The sequence below is a fragment of the Sciurus vulgaris genome (assembly GCF_902686455.1).
Source record: "Sciurus vulgaris genome assembly, chromosome: 14".
NCBI classification, from domain to species: domain Eukaryota; kingdom Metazoa; phylum Chordata; class Mammalia; order Rodentia; family Sciuridae; genus Sciurus; species Sciurus vulgaris.
The window spans coordinates 20017794-20034720 of NC_136475.1; the positions used below are offsets into that span (position 1 = coordinate 20017794).

Consider the following 16927-nt stretch of genomic DNA (forward strand, 5'->3'; position numbering starts at 1 on the left):
AGGGGTTCATCAGTCTGTCAGATTTATGTTAATTTGAGCCTAGAATATTTCCTGAAGGCTGCTATGTGTTTATATCTAGGGCAAGAATTTATTTGACTTAAAATACTTTTCTAAAAATTGTCCTGAGTTAGAGTAAAAGAGGACTATGCCAGTATCTTTATTTTCTTCCTGGTTAAATATCTGACGCTTTATTTGGCTGGAAAAGAGCAATGAATACAAAACTAAACTCTGATTATGGAGCAGGAGAGGAACCTGTGTAAAGGATCTTTGACTCATTAGGTGGTTTTTTCATTAGGAAAGAAACTTGGTGATTCTGATTTCCTAATGTGGAGCTACTTGAAGCAAGAAGTTGGGAGGGAGGCAGCTAGTAAGCATTGCTGGGAAGAGGAGAATGCTGATAAGAAAGGAAAATGATAGTATCTTATCAGCGTTAGGACTATTAATCCTTGATCCTTGTTAATGTGAGACTTTTTCCCCTTAGTTTTCATCTTGGTTTAATTTCCATGATTTCCCTGTTACTGAAACCTTAGAAGATACTTGATTTAAGAAATGGAAATTACTTTTATTTGGTAATATAGTTAGTAATTTTCTTTGGTTCAACTTTAGCTGAGTATAGTAGAGATTATTTTCATGTTTATAGAGTACACAATTTTCTCTTAGTTGTCTGGGAAATAGTTGTTAAGTATTTTGCATCATGATAACTTCATTATATTGACTTATTAATATGTAAAACTCTTTAATGTGTTACTAAAATGAATTAAGGAAAAACAATTTATATGTTCATTTTTTATGTGTAGGTGCCACTAGAAAAAACATTTGGCCTATGTAGCATTTAATGGTAAAATTAATATGTTGTCTGTATGCTTGTTTTAAGTATTTATATGAATACTTCTGAGTTATTGCATGTTCCACTTTAAGTAAATAATGGTAGGCAATAATTGAATAACAATAAAAATAGTTTAATCATTGCTTTGGTTTAGAATGTAAGCTTAATAATCTAAAGATTATTTAGTTTTGTATTTTTGTATTACTCTCTTAAAATAGATACATATCTACATATATTAATGTGCAAGAGAGGGATCCCAAAGCTCACAGATTTCTGGGTCTTCTCTATGAAGCAGAAGAAAACACGGACAAAGCTGTTGAATGTTATAAGGTAATTATAGTATGAAAATATAGCCTTTGTGCAGCCAAATACATGATTCCTAGAGTAATTTATATAATGAATAATTCATATTTTATGGATGTCATGAAAATAAGCATTGATATAATAGTGTCTACCATCTTGTAATAGACTTAAAATTATTTTGGCCAAAAGTACACTAATTTAACATCTCTAAATTTAATTTTATCATAGTCAAAATGGTGTTTTGGTGTGTTGTTTGAATTTGCCTGATAGAATGATATAAACATACTTTTTGTTTAATTTCCATAAAATTCCAGGCCACTTTTAATTTTATTGATTTTGAAATAAAATATTGTCATCTAGGAATAAAAATTCTAATGAATGTAGTGATAATTTTTTTAATGTTTTTATGACACATACATGGAATTCATTATTTACTAATTTATTATTTCTTGTGTCAGCGTTCTGTGGAACTAAACCCAACACAAAAAGATCTTGTGTTGAAGATTGCAGAATTACTTTGTAAAAATGATGTTACTGATGGAAGAGCAAAATACTGGGTTGAAAGAGCAGCTAAACTTTTCCCAGGAAGTCCTGCAATTTATAAGTTAAAGGTAAAAAATTAAGGCAGTCAAATATGTGAAAGGAGAAAACTAAGACACAACATTTCTAATATTTGGAGTATAATTTACTTTTCAGTAGCAAGCCTTGAAATGAGGAGGTTGTGTTTCAAGATTTATATTTAAAAAGAATTGCTCTTAAAACCTTAGCATCTACTCTCTTACTAGGCACTGTTATGCATTGCAAATGATAACCTTATTTACCCTTCTGGAATAATTAGTATTTTAGATATTTTATAGTTTTGTAGTTACTGGTGGTACTAATATTTAAATTAGACTGTCTGTAATCATATTTTTGCTTCATTAGGTGAAAATTAACTGCAAGTTGACACTTTACAGTTATTACAGAAGAGTTTTCTAATAACTATTATCTAAAAATGGAAACAATTGTCTGATGGGATAGTGAGGTTTTCAAGCAAAAGATTAAAGTTTCTCTTAGAAGTAATTACTAAATGTCAAAGACAGTTCTTGCTGATTGTTATTCCTTATTGAGTAAAATATAGTTTACTAGGTAACTTTTCTGGAAAAAGTATTTCCAAATGTGTTTAACAAACATCTTTTAAATATATGTTGTTATGTAGTATTAAATGTATACAATATTAAGGGAATCATAAATGTATATTTCTTTTAATTGTCCCTCCCCTCTGCCATAACACGTTTTTGATAGAATTTTTAAAACTTTATTTTGAATGGGCTGGGGATATAGCTCAGTTGGCGGAGTGCTTGCCTTGTAAGCACAAGGCCCTGGGTTCAATCCCCAGCACCACAAAAACAAACAAACAAACAAAAACAACAATAACAACAACAAAAAAACCTTTATTTTGAAATTGATTTCATAGTGATTGTTCTGATTATGTTAAAAAATGTTAATGTGTGTGTGTTAGTGTATATGTGCTATATTTATGCTATACACACACACACACACACACACACACACACACACACACACACACAAAGATTTAAAACATATAATCAGTGGCCAGGGTTTGTGTTTTTTTTTTGTTTGTTTGTTTTTGGCAATTATGGAAAGGCTGAGTATAAGTTTGTGAAAATGGTCCAGAAAGTGGCAAGAGATTGATGGAGGAGATTGGAGAATGATGTACAGAGCACTAATGGAGGGCTTGGTCTTTGCTAAGTAGAGGGAGCAGGGAGATGATGAGTGCCAGTAGGGTTAAGTAAAATGGAATTTACATATGATGGCCTCACATTTTCTCAGTGAAGGATAAATTGAGGTCTTTAGTTGAAAATGAGGGCTGAAAGATGATGAGGGAAAGTTCAGATTTAAAGTGATCTATTCAGAGAATGGAGAAAATGAGTCTTTTAGAGGTAAAATAGTATTTTATTCTATGCCATACCCATTTGAGGTTTAAGAGAATGAAATTGAAATCAGCCTGGGTTATGATTACCCAAATTCAATATGCCCTACCCCCAGTTGTTCAACTGGTAGTCTGTTGATAGAAAGAAAACAGTTGGTAGGGTTTTTCTAAGGAAAGATAGAGGGAGTTAAAAGGGTCTTCAAGAAAGCAGTAATATGAATACTAAGGGTTACTGCATTTTAGCTTATTATAGAGAAGTAAGCTGTGTCTAATTGAACTTGGTGATTTCCGTGTACTGAAGGGAGTTTCTCACATGGCTGAGGGATATATATGTGACAGTGAGGGTGTGTGGGCCCCCAGTGAGGTGGAAGAATAAGAAAGGGAGTGACCTGAATAGTATAAACAGAATACAGTTTTGGGATGACTGAAGTTGAAATGAAGGACACTGTCATTGGATACGAGATGCTTAAAGAACTGAGCAGTGAAGCTACTGTGTATCTTGTGTATTTCAATTGCTAATACCAATGACATTTATTAGGGATAAAGAGTAGTTTATTCTGTTGCCCCAAATGAATATTACAAAAATTGTGGTGGGTTGGGGTGGGGTATGATTTGAAGGTGGCAATGGAGAGTGAGTAGGCTAGGGGAGAAAGCTGTTATGGCAGAGAGATGTTAAGGGATGTTTTGACATGATACTCTGTATAGTTAAGGCCTCTAGGTGAAGCAGTGCTTTGAGAAGATGGAGAAGGCAGCAGAACAGTGGTAAACATAGAGGGTGAGGGCTTGACTCAGACGAGGAGGTATAGAGTAGTTTGAGACAAGGGTGAGGATCCACTGGGGAGGCCTAGGCTCCTGCTGGTGACTGAGTTGTGCAGGAATGTAAGACAGTATAGTCTTAGTAGTCTCATTTTCGTATGGGCAACCACAGTTACTGCAGTAATTCTGAATGCTTCTGTCTCTGTAAAGTTCTCAAATTTTAGCTTCTGGGAGCAGTTCTTTGAAGGGACTAATTTAAAGGTGTGTAGGATGGTGTTTTTGGTGGCAGCTGGAAGCCAGTCACAGTAGAATGTTCTGCATGTCCCATGACTTATTTAAAATTGCACAGCTGTTTCTTGGAATTAATTGTTTTTCTCCCCAAATAGGAACAGCTTTTAGATTGTAAAGGTGAAGATGGATGGAATAAACTTTTTGACTTGATTCAGTCAGAACTTTATACAAGACCTGATGACATCCATGTGAATATCCGACTAGTGGAGCTGTATCGATCAAATAAAAGACTGAAGGATGCTGTAGCTCACTGTCATGAGGCAGAGAGAAACACAGCTTTGCGTTCAAGTTTAGACTGGAATTTGTGTGTTGTGCAGACCCTTACGGTATGTAAAAACTTAGGTCTCTACACTTTTTTTGTTTTTGTGGTACTAGGGATTGAACTCAGGAGGGTTCTTCTGACTACATCTCCAGACAGCCCTTCCCCATTCCCTTTTTAAAAAAGTTTGGACCAGGTCTTGCCAAGTTGCCTCCAACTTCCAGTCCCACTGCCTCAGGCTTCCTGAGTAGCTAAGATTGCAGGCATGTGCCACTGTGCCTGGCTCTACACTTCTATATAGGCAGCATATATTTCTTTGGACTCTAAACATTGCCTTTTAGCACTTAAATTTCTTTAATTGATGTAGAGCAACTATAAAATGAAATCTTTACTAGATCATTTCAATTCACAGTGAATAGATTGAGGAATAAATATGACAAATACATTGTATTTTGATTTATAAGGCTGGTTTAAGAAGCAGATATTTTCAGAAATGTGATAGGAATGTGTCAAGGAATTTGCGAGAATAAGTTATGGTCAGTTTCTTAAAATTTGATAAAGTTTTGTGACTTTGACTATACTGTTCTTCTTACAAAATAGGAATATCTGGAATCTTTACAGTGTTTGGAGTCTGATAAAAATGATTGGCGAACAACCAATAAAGACTTACTTCTGGCCTATGCTAACCTTATGCTACTTACACTTTCCACCAGAGATGTTCAGGAAAGTAGAGAATTACTGGAAAGGTATGTTGACTTTGAGGAGAATATTTTAGCATAAATTACAGATTTTATTTTTGCAGTAATTGTTTCCTTAGTTTAAACTTTTTATAGCATCATTATTTCTATAATATACCCAGGAATTATAGTTAATACATTGTAAAACTTGGAGAGAAAATTATTTTGACATCTTTTATGGGAATAATTAGTTGTGTATAACATTTTAATTTATTTTTACTGTACTGGAGATTGAATCCAGGGCCTCATGCATGCTGGACAAGTGTTCTACCACTGAACTATATCCTCAGCCCTTTTTTATTTGGAGACACACTGAACTATATCCTCAGCCCTTTTTTATTTGGAGACAAGTTTTTGCTAAGTTGTCCAGGTTGATATCCAACTTGAATCTTCCTGCTTCAGCTTCCCAAATAGATGGGATGACTTTTGATTTTTAGAGAGTTCTGATAGTTCAGTTTTGATTAAAATTAGCCTTATTCAGTTCTGGCATAATGAGTCAAGCCTTAAAATGAGTGTTCTAATTGGTATACTACATTTTGTTTTGTATAAATGGGACTTAAAAAAAAAAAAAATACAGGATCCTCCAGTCTCAGCCTCCCAAGCTGCTAGGATTACAGGCTTGCACCTGGCCACTAGTTCCTTTTTTTTTTTTTTTTTAAATGTATGTGTGTGTGTGTGTGTGTGTGTGTGTGTGTGTGTGTGTGTGTGTATTTTTTTTTTTTTTTTAGTTGTAGGTGGACACAGTACCTTATTTTATTTTTATGTGGTGCTGAGGATTGAACTCAGGACCTCACACATGCCTGGCAAGTGCTCTACCACTGAGCCACAACTCCAGCTCCCTGAATTTTTTAAGTATAAGAAATATGCTGGATAACAATAAGCACTAGATGCTTCATAACTCATAAACTAGAGAATAAGGATTATTAGGAGTCTGAATGTGGAAGATGAGGCTTGACAAACTTTTATTAAATTTATTTTGAATTAAAAATGAAAATGATTCATAATTCAGTAGGTATAGACTACTGTTCACATTTTAACATTGCAGGTTTGATAATGCTCTTCAATCTGTGAAATCCTCTGTGGGTGGAAATGATGAACTGTCAGTTACTTTCTTAGAAATGAAAGGACATTTCTACCTGCATGCTGGTTCTTTGCTTTTGAAGATGGGTCAGCATAGTGATATACAGTGGCGAGCTCTCTCTGAACTGGCTGCATTGTGCTATCTCATAGCATTTCAGGTAAGTCTTTTCCAGATTTCTGAGACTGATAAAAATAACTGACATTTCAGCATGGAGGTGTGCCCTGATATGCAATGAATATATGTGAATATATTTGTAGAATTAAAGTTAGAATGAAGTTAGTTTGCTAGGTTGAAAATAACAACATATATACATGTATTAATGGTGAGGCTGATGAATCAGGTATTTTGACACATTGCTGTTGACAGTCTACTTTGCCATGGCTTACTCAAAGACTAGTTTGTGTTGCCATTTCTGGGAACATATAATAAAGACATAATTTCAGATATGGATAAATTTTTATTCAAAAAGATACATGTAACAAAGACCCAACAAGAATGCAAATTTGGGGGTGTGATTAAGGTATGATAGAAGATGGTGATTACCATTTGAACATGTTAATTGAAAAGTATAGACATAAAATATAACATGACATTTATGTTAAAATATAACATATATGACTTTTATGCTTCTTTGGAAGCATAAAAAAGTTTTCCTTATACATAGAGCATGACAGGAAGGAAATATGCCTCATTTTTAGATGATGGGATGCTGGCTAAAACCCCTTTTCCAACATTTTTTTCTCATTTTAGTGTTTTCTTTAATGAGCTCTTTTACTTCTGAAATGAAAAGGAATTAGCAATCTTAAAAAAAGGGGGTGGCATTAAACCTGGTTTATTAAAAATGATTGTTAAGTTGGGTATGGTGGCACATGTCTTTAATCCCAGCAGCTTGGGAGGCTGAGGCAGGAGGATCAGACTTCAAAGCCAGCCTCAGTAAAAGTGAGGCACTAAGCAACTTGGTGAGACACTGTCTCTAAAGTACAAAACAGGGCTGGGGATTTGGCTCAGTGGTCGAGTGCCACTGAGTTCAATCCCTGGTCCCCCCCCCCCAAAAAAAAAAGCATGACAGAGTCCTTTTTTTTTTTTTTTTTTGCTTGGGGGAGAAAAGAAGCTTCCTCTGTCTAGTTCATGTTATAATTAATGTATAGACCTTTTTATAATGATATTCAGCTCACAGTGTTATGTGCTAGTCAATAGAAGGAATGTATTAAGTACTGAAAATGAATATAAAGGCATTGAGGTTCACTAATACGTGTAAATATCAAAAGTTTATTTTAATTTTATTTTTTGTACTGGGGATTCAACACAGGGGCACTTAACCACTGAGCCATATCCCCAGCACAGCCTTTTTTTATATTTTATTTTGAGACAGGCTCTCACTAAGTTTCTTGGGCCTTGCTAAATTGTTGAGACTTTAAACTTGCAGTCTCCTAACCTCTGGAATTGCAGGCTGTGCCACTGTGTTGAACTTGAATGTGCTTTTATTAGAAATTTTCTAGAAGTCCTCTTTGTCCGTATCTCTTACAGATTATGAATTCCTTGCTCTCAGTGTTTTGCCATGTTTTTCAGTGAATTTTACCCATTAATTGTTCATTATCAAAAAAAGTATAGTATGATAGGAAAGAACATGTAACTGTTAGGAATGTAAGTACTACTGAATTAAGATTTTTATTTCTTAAATTGTCAGGTCCCAAGACCAAAGATTAAATTAATAAAAGGAGAAGCTGGACAGAATTTACTGGAAATGATGGCCCATGATCGTCTCAGCCAATCAGGTAATAGTAGTGTTTTTTTTGGGGGGGGGGCGGTATTGGAGATTGAACGCAGGGCCCTGTGCACTCTACCAGCCGAGCTATATCCCCAGCCCAATAGTAATGTTTTAACTGATTTAATTAAAAACAAAAAAATAAATTTCCTCATTAGGGTACATCTTGTGTTATGTTATTTGTGTCCAGGAGATAGTTGTCATAATTTTACTTGTTTCTTTTTGCCATATAAGGATAATAAGAATAGGGACTATAAAAGGGACAAATACTTGAAATTATTCTCTATAGAGGAAACTCCTTGACCTTTCACTAATCTAGCTTCCAGAGCATTCATCCTGTTTCAGATTACTTCTCGAGTAAGTGTAATTATTCATTTACTGAACATTTAACACCAGGTACTTATAAAATACTGCTATGGGGGACGTAAACATGAAGATATGGATCTGTATCTTAAAAGAGCTGAGAACTTAGGAAACTAAGAGAGATGTACTTACATTTTCTTAGCTCTGGGAATTTGTAGATGTATTTCCAGTTTTGTCTATTTGGGATAGATACAAATTAATGTACGTATTACATTTTTTTTTTTTTTTTTTTAGCCCAGGCACAAACTTTAAGGTATATTAGGGTAGCTAGTGAAGAAACATCAGACTTACCACAGGGAGCAATTTTTTAAATTTTTAGTTGTAGATGGTTACAATATCTCTTTTTTTTTTTTTGTGGTACGGGGGATCGAACTCAGGGCCTTGGGCTTGCAAGGCAGGCACTCTACCAGCTGAGCTATCTCCCCAGCCCACAATATCTTACTTACTTATTTTTATGTGTTGCTAAGGATCGAACCCAGTGCCTCACACATGTGAGGCAAGTTACTCTGCTACTGATCTATAACCCCAGCCCCCATAGAGAGCAATTTGGATATAAAATTGAGTGAACCTTGTAAAGAGCAAGAAGTAATATTAAATCAAAGTTGCCATGAGCTTTGGTCTGTACTTAAGCTGTCACTTAAAACTTACATTTCTCTTATCTCAGAGATTTTTTTTTTTTAATTTTAATATTTTCTTAGTTGTTGACGGATCTTTATTTTGTGTATTTATATGCTTTTAAGTATGGTCTAAGAGCTATGCAACTTTCATCACAATTAATTTTAGGACATTTTCATCACCCCATAAAGAAACACTATACCCATTGGAAGTCACTCTTGTTTACCCCAGTCCCCTCAAGCCTTAGACAATCATTAATCTGCTTCTGTCTCTTTCAGTTTGCCTATTCTGAATATTTCATATAAATGGAATTATGTGATACTTTTTTTGGTGATTGGCTTATTTCACTATGCATTATTTTCAGAGTTAACCCATGTTGGAGCATAAATCCAAGCAGTGTTTTTAAAGTAGATTCTCTACCCAAAACTTATGAAATAAAAACATTTCTGGTAGTGCGTGCTGGAAAGAAATACTGTTTAAGAGGAGGATTCTGGGACTGGGGAATAGCTCAGTTGGTAGAGTGCTTGCCTTGCATGCACAAGACCCTGGGTTCAATCCCTGGCACCACAAGGGGGGAAAAAAAAGAGAATGATTTTGGTTAGCCAGATGTAGAAATCAGCATATCAAATCTGAGGATTAGAGATTGGCCCTGCTTCTTGTCCTGTGCCCACTTAAATCCTATACTTTTTGTCTAAAATGCAAATACTTTGGGTATTTTCCATACACATTTCTGTCTTTTTTTTTTCTTTCCTTTTATTTTGTTATGTTTTTTTATTCTTTTTATGTATTGTACTGTTATGTATTTTCCTTTTATTGGAAGGTGAGGTCTGAGATAACCATTTTAATTCCTCCTTGGGTATATCAATGAAACGTTGAGATCTGTGAGTAAATAGTGTGTATTTCATTGTAAAATGGTGAAAATAACTTAATTTGTTTTTCAGGGCACATGTTGCTAAACTTAAGTCGTGGCAAGCAAGATTTTTTAAAGGAGGTTGTGGAATCTTTTGCTAATAAAAGTGGGCAGTCTGCGCTGTATGATGCTCTGTTTTCTAGTCAGTCACCTAAGGATAAATCTTTCCTTGGTAGTGATGATATTGGAAACATTGATGTACAAGCTCCAGAGCCTGGTGATTTGGCTAGATATGATGTTGGTAAGTTGTATCTTTCATAGGCAATATTTTACATCTTAATCCTTTATATATTAGGAGGAAAATAAATTACCATAATATCTTTACCTAGAAATAATGTGTTTAGTTTTATTTTTCCTTAGGGGTTGGAGGGCATATATTTTTCTTTGAATAGTTGGTTATACTACTTATTTTGCTTATTTCATGAATTTTTCCCCATAGTATCTAATATTAAAACTTTAATATTTTTAATGGCGGCCTAATCTTTTTTATGAGTTTTATTTTGCTTACTATTGTTGGGCATCCAAGTTGCCTCCAGTTTATTTTCACTTTAAAAAATACTGTGATTGAATAAAGTATCTGCCTTTAAAATTATTTCCACAGAGATTTCTAAAAACAAAATTATTGAGACAAAAAGATGACTATCTTAAGTCTCTTGTAAATTGCCAAAATGCTAGAAAGGTTGTACCTCCATTCTTTTAGAAGCCCATAAACTTTTCAGTAGTGAATTTCTTGCAGAAGGAAAGATCTCTTTACTACACTACTGGATAAATATAGTAGTATTCTTTGTAAGGACTCTTTACTGGAAGGGAAATCTATTGTTTTAAGATTACTGATTAGATTGGCATTCTTTGTTTGGCCTCTCTCAGTAGACTTTGTTTTATTGTTTTATTGCAGGTCTCATGTTAGCCCAAAGAGAACTTCCTCAGTCAGAACTGATTTATTAAAATTTTCATTTACAAAGTGTGAATGCATTTGATAAAGAACATGAGATTTTGCTTAGGACAGATTTTCCCCCATCTCTGACACAGAAAAGGATTTGTAATTAAGAAACATTTTATATGAGTTGTTTATATTATTTGCAAAACTAATGGCATAAACAGAATTTCCAAAACCTCAAGCCATTTCTTTTTTCCTTTTCTTAAGGTGCTGTTCGAGCACACAATGGTAGTCTTCAGCACCTTACCTGGCTTGGCTTGCAGTGGAATTCACTGCCTATTTTACCTGCAATTCGAAAATGGCTGAAACAGCTTTTTCATCATTTGCCTCAAGAAACCGCAAGACTTGAAACAAATGCACCTGAATCAATATGTATTTTAGATCTTGAAGTAAGCAAAGAATTTAACAAATTAAATGTTTTGAGTTTCATTTAATTTTTTCCTAATGGAACTTAATTTGTTTAAAAAACAAAACAGGTATTTTTACTTGGAGTAATATATACCAGCCACTTACAGTTGAAGGAGAAGTGTAATTCTCACTACAGCTCCTATCAGCCACTGTGCTTGCCACTTCCTGTGTGTAAACAACTTTGTACAGAAAGACAAAAATCTTGGTGGGATGCAGTATGTAACTTGATTCACAGAAAAGCAATGTAAGTAATAAAACAAAGATATATTTTTTAACTTCAGTTTTACAAGAGACTTCATTTAATTCTCATGAGGATTTAACATGTAATATGACAGTTAACGTACATGTTAGCTTTCAGCTATGTATCTTTAAAGCAGTTTTATTAAATAAAACTTTTTTTAGACCTGGAACCTCAGCAAAATTACGACTTCTAGTTCAGCATGAAATAAACACTCTAAGAGCCCAGGAAAAACATGGCCTCCAACCTGCTCTGCTTGTGCACTGGGCAAAATGCCTTCAGAAAACAGTGAGTCACATTTAAGTGTAAACTTTTTTTTAAAGAACATTGTCTTAATTTTGAAAAACCAAGAATACTAGCTTGTTAATATTAATGCAAGTTCAAGTGTTTTTTAATTTTGCTACAAATGAGTTAATGTAGTTAAATAAACATAGAATAACCCATAGTATTGTTATATAAGTATGTTTATTGTTATTACTTAATAATTATGATATACATACATACATATATATATATATATATATATATATTTTTTTTTTTTTTGTACCAGGAATTGAATCCAGAGGTGCTTCATCACTGAGCCACATCCCCAGCCCTTTTATATTTTACTTAGACACAGGGTCTTTTTGAGTTGCTTAGGGCCTTACTAAATTGCTGAGTCTGACTTTGAATTGGCGATCCTCCTGCCTTAGTCTCCCGAGCTGCTGGGATTACAGGTGCGTGCCACCATACCCGGCAAGGTTTGATAATTATCATCCAGCTTGTAAATTCTTTTACACATTGGGTAGCTTAAGGCTTTATAGGTAAGGGCATTATAGCTTTTTATAATTATTTGAGATCTTTTCTGAGTCAAGAGTGGATGTTGATGGATAGTTCTTTGACCAAACTCTTGACATTTTCAAACAGATTTTGGCTATCTAAAAATGACAACCCTACAGATTGGGCTGCCTCATTTGTTAGTATCACCAAAAGTGTTTAGAAGTTGATTCTTACAGGGCATAATAGCACACATCTATAATCCCAGAAGTGGCTTGGGAGGCTGAGGCAGGAGGGCACAAGTTCAAAGCCAGCCTCAGCAACTTAGCGAGGCCCTAAGCAACCTATGGAGACCCTATCTCAAAATAAAAAATAAAAATGGCCTGGGATATAGCTCAGTGAGTAAGTGCCTCTGTGTTTAGTGCTTAGTGCCCCCCCCCCCAATAAAAAAAGTTGAATCTTAATATTGGACTGTTCTCTGGTATATACTCAGAATACTTGAGATTTATTTTCATTTTGACTTAAAGTTTTAACCAGTTCTTAGGATTTGTAAATGAACATTTAGATTTGATCATATTTATTTGTTAAGGTTGTGTGCTTCTAACTTTCTATTTTAGGGCAGCAGTCTTAATTCTTTTTATGATCAGAGGGAATACATAAGCAGAAGTGTTCATTATTGGAAGAAAGTTTTACCATTATTGAAGACAATTAAAAAGAAGAGCAGTATTCCTGAACCTACTGATCCTCTGTTTAAACATTTTCATAGTGTGGACATTCAGGTAACTGAGAATCCCTTGGCAAATTAACTGTGTTTGCAGTTGATAAACAAAGAGATAAGAGATATTAACTGCTGAAATACATTGCTATTTAATGATGTGGTTGCTTTCATAATCTCCTAGCTGACATAAAATAGCACATGAAAGAGTAATAAAGATCATTTGGGTTCAATATGCTGAATAGAAGCAATTTGACTAAAAACTACTAAATGCGTTTAGGCATCTGAAGTTGGTGAATATGAAGAAGATGCACACATAACTTTTGCTATATTGGATGCGGTTAATGGAAATATAGAAGATGCTATGACTGCTTTTGAATCTATAAAAAGTGTTGTCTCTTACTGGAATCTTGCACTGGTAAGTAAATGTACTTGAATTAAGAGTTTTTTTGTTTTAAAAGTCTAATTGTTAAATAAAACCACTGTTTGTATAGATTTTTCACAGGAAAGCAGAAGACATTGAAAATGATTCTCTCTCTCCTGAAGAACAAGAAGAATGTAAAAATTATCTGCGTAAGACCAGGGACTACCTAATAAAGATTTTAGATGACAGTGATTCAAATCTTTCAGTGGTCCAGAAAGTAAGTTACAGCTTGTTATCTCTAGTTTAGTAATATTAATAACTGGATAATGGATTTTTTTGCCTTGGTTTATATTTTGGTGATTCCCAAATCACTTTTTTATTGGTGTACAGAAGAGGTGTGTAAGAGTGAGTAAATGCTTAATTCACTTTTCTTTTTCTTAGGTTGGGTTCTGCCCCCTCCCCAACTTGGTAATCTAGATATATACTCTTAGGAAAGTAGTTGGGAAGTTGAAAAGGTTTTTAAGGTAGACATTTATTAATTTTGTTTTTTTAGAATGTAATCAAAACAAATATTGTAACCTCAGGACTAATTCTTAATAAATTTTGCTTCAATGAGAAATTTCAGAGCATTGCTTCTTATCCTTATCATCTTCTGTGGACTCATTTGTTTTCTCACTGTCAGCAGTTTCAGACTATCAAACTGATAGAGTTCATTTATGTTCAGATTTCCTTCTGAGTATTTTGTCACATACTTTGTGTTGCTGCTTAGATTAGTGTTTACATTGTCTGGTCATTCCAACATATGTATTTCTCTTTCTATGTAAAATCATTTAAGAAAAACCAGTAACTTATTTACTTTATTCATGTGGAAAAACTTGTGAGGTTTATAGTCCTCTACTGTTACATGAAGTAATAGAAACAGTATGGACTTGAGAGTCAGCTGACTTAAGATAGTGTGATACTTTTATATGTATCATTATTTAAAGTATAAAGTATGTGTTAAAAAGTGATGAAAATTTAAACAGATTATTAAGGTAGAATCTTTATGTTTTTTTAGAGATATTAATTTGGTATTTTTGCAAACTAAACCCTTCATTAATACCCTTCGTTTTTAGTTGCCTGTGCCTCTGGAGTCTGTAAAAGAGATGCTTAACTCAGTAATGCAGGAACTTGAAGATTATAGTGATGGAGGTTCTCTTTATAAAAATGGTTGTTTGCGAAATGCAGAGTCAGAAATAAAACATTCTACACCATCTCCCACTAAATATTCTCTATCACCAAGTAAAAGTTACAAGGTAAGTAGGAAAGAAATGTATCACTCCATTGGGGAATATGCTGCTTCTGTTCTAACTGTACTAGATGCTGTTTTTTGTTTGTTTTTTAGTATTCTCCTAAAACACCTCCTCGATGGGCAGAAGATCAAAATTCTTTGTTGAAAATGATCTGCCAACAAGTAGAAGCTATTAAGGTAAATCACTTAATTTCTCTGCTTCTTCTTCCTGTTTTCCTTCCATGACTACTTCCTCACTTTCTAGGGTTGCTCAGAATGTCCTTTACCATACTACTATAGAATCATACTGTATTTTACAAATCTTTGCCTTGACCCTTACCATATTTTTGAAATTACTTATGTGTCTGACCCCCTCCATCAATTGTGATTACTTAAAAAATCGAGACTGTCCGCTGATATTTGACAAAGGTACCAGAAACCAACACTGAAGAAAAGACAGCCTTTTTAATAAAAGGTGCTGGGATGATTGGTTATCCATATGTAGAAGAATGAAGGTAGACCCTTATCTCTCACTGCACAAAAATCAACTCAAAATGAATCAAAGACTGTGGAAACTGTGCAACTCCTAGAAGAAAACACAGTCAGTACTCCAGCGTTTAGGCACAGGCAATGACTTTCTCAGTAGGATCCCTAAAGCTTAAGGAAATAATGCCAAGAATTAATAAATGGAACACATCAAATTAAAAAGCTCCTGCACAGCAAAGCAAACAGTTAGGAATGTGAAAAGAGAATCTACAGAACAGGTGAAACTCTTTGCTAGCTACTCTTCTGACAAGATTAATATCTGTAATATGCAAAGAGCTCAAAAAACTTTATACCGGAAAACCAAATAACCCTATTAATAAATGAGCAAATTGGGGCTGGGGTTGTGGCTCAGTGGTAGAGTGCTTGCCTAGTGTGTGTGAGACACTGGGCTTGATTCTTAGCACCCTATATAGATAAATGAATAAAGTAAAGGTCTATCAACATCTAAAAAGTATTTTTAAAAAATAAATGAGCAAATTAATTAAACAGACACTTCTCAAAAAAAGAAATACAAATGGCCAACAAATGCATGAAAAAACATTCAGTATCTTTAGCAATTAGGGAAATGTAAATCAAAACTACACTGAGATTTCATCTTACACCAGTTGGTGGCAATCATCAAAAAGAAGGATGTGGAGAAAAAGGAACACTTGTACACTCTCGGTGGGACTATAAATTAATACTGCCATTATGGAAATCAGTGTGGAGGAATGGAACTGAGCTATACCACTTCTCATTATTTACCCTGAAGAAATTAAAGTCATCTTATTACAGTGATAGGTACATACCCACATCTATAGCATCACAATTCACAGCAGCAAAACTATGGAACCAGCCTAATTGCCCATCAGCAGATGAATGGATAAAGAAAATGTGGTGTATATGTACACACCATGGAGTTTCATTCAGCTGTAAAGAAAAATGAAATTGTGTCATTTGCAGGAAAATAGAGGGAACTAGAGACCATCATCATATTAAGCTAATAATTAAGTCAAACTCAGGAGGCGAAGGGTCATATGTTTCTCTCATATGTGAAAGCTAGAGAGGAAAAAAGAACAAAGTTGGGGGTGTGGCTCTTAAAAGTCAAAGGGAGATCAGTAGAGGAAAGGGACCAAGGGTTGGAAGGTGGTGGGGGATGCTGGGGAGTGATATTGACCAAATTATATTGTTAAATTGTGTGCATGTACAAATATGTAACAACAAGTCCTATTAATTTGTCCAACTGTAATGCACCAATAAAAAAATGTGGAAGGAAAAAAGGTAGAGACTGTTGTTGGATGTGGTGATATATACCTGTGCTACTTGGGAAACGAAGTTAGTAAGCTCAGAAGTTCAAAGACAGCCTGGAGAATTTAGGGAGACCCTGTCTCAAGATAAAAGGGGCTTTGGGATATGTCCATCCCACAATAACCGTAAGTAGAGACTGTTTTATCTGCAACATACCCTGATTCCTGGCACAGAGGTTCCTAAATGATTGAATAAAACTACTGAAATAAACTAATCATACTTTTTTTCTATGAGTTAATATCTCAAATTGACTGTGAATGAGGTCTATGTCAGCTTTATAGCTAGGAATTGAAAAGTGACCTTTAAGCTTCCAAAAGTCTTTTTATCTTTTTAATAAGTACTTTCCTATGAATTTGACTTTATTATGAAAGGAAATCAATTTTATATTACAGTATTCAAAGAGGCTTTAGTTCTTTGAATTGGAATTAGTAGTAGATTTTTTTGCATGCTCATTGGACAAGAAGCTATTACAGACTTTGCCATTACTTAACGATCTTGGACCAGTCCCTTCCTTACTTTAGTCTGTTCAACTTTTCGTCTGAAAAGTGAGAAAGTTGAAATCATGTC

General features: G+C 34.4%; 1 protein-coding gene across 4 annotated transcripts in view; it reads left to right on the forward strand.

Annotated features, from left to right (window-relative positions):
- LOC306643610 (E3 SUMO-protein ligase RanBP2) overlaps positions 1-16927 on the forward strand; it is a 64291-nt gene that overhangs the window by 16544 nt on the left and 30820 nt on the right. For all 4 annotated transcript variants that reach the window (XM_079109822.1, XM_079109823.1, XM_079109824.1 and 1 more), the window contains exons 3-17: positions 1045-1156; positions 1588-1740; positions 4205-4435; positions 4969-5114; positions 6151-6343; positions 7874-7961; positions 9871-10080; positions 10984-11165; positions 11253-11428; positions 11587-11710; positions 12796-12957; positions 13174-13311; positions 13388-13534; positions 14373-14552; positions 14642-14725. In XM_079109822.1, the coding sequence (XP_078965948.1) occupies positions 1045-1156; positions 1588-1740; positions 4205-4435; positions 4969-5114; positions 6151-6343; positions 7874-7961; positions 9871-10080; positions 10984-11165; positions 11253-11428; positions 11587-11710; positions 12796-12957; positions 13174-13311; positions 13388-13534; positions 14373-14552; positions 14642-14725 (2326 nt within the window). The remainder of the gene's footprint in view (positions 1-1044; positions 1157-1587; positions 1741-4204; positions 4436-4968; positions 5115-6150; positions 6344-7873; positions 7962-9870; positions 10081-10983; positions 11166-11252; positions 11429-11586; positions 11711-12795; positions 12958-13173; positions 13312-13387; positions 13535-14372; positions 14553-14641; positions 14726-16927) is intronic.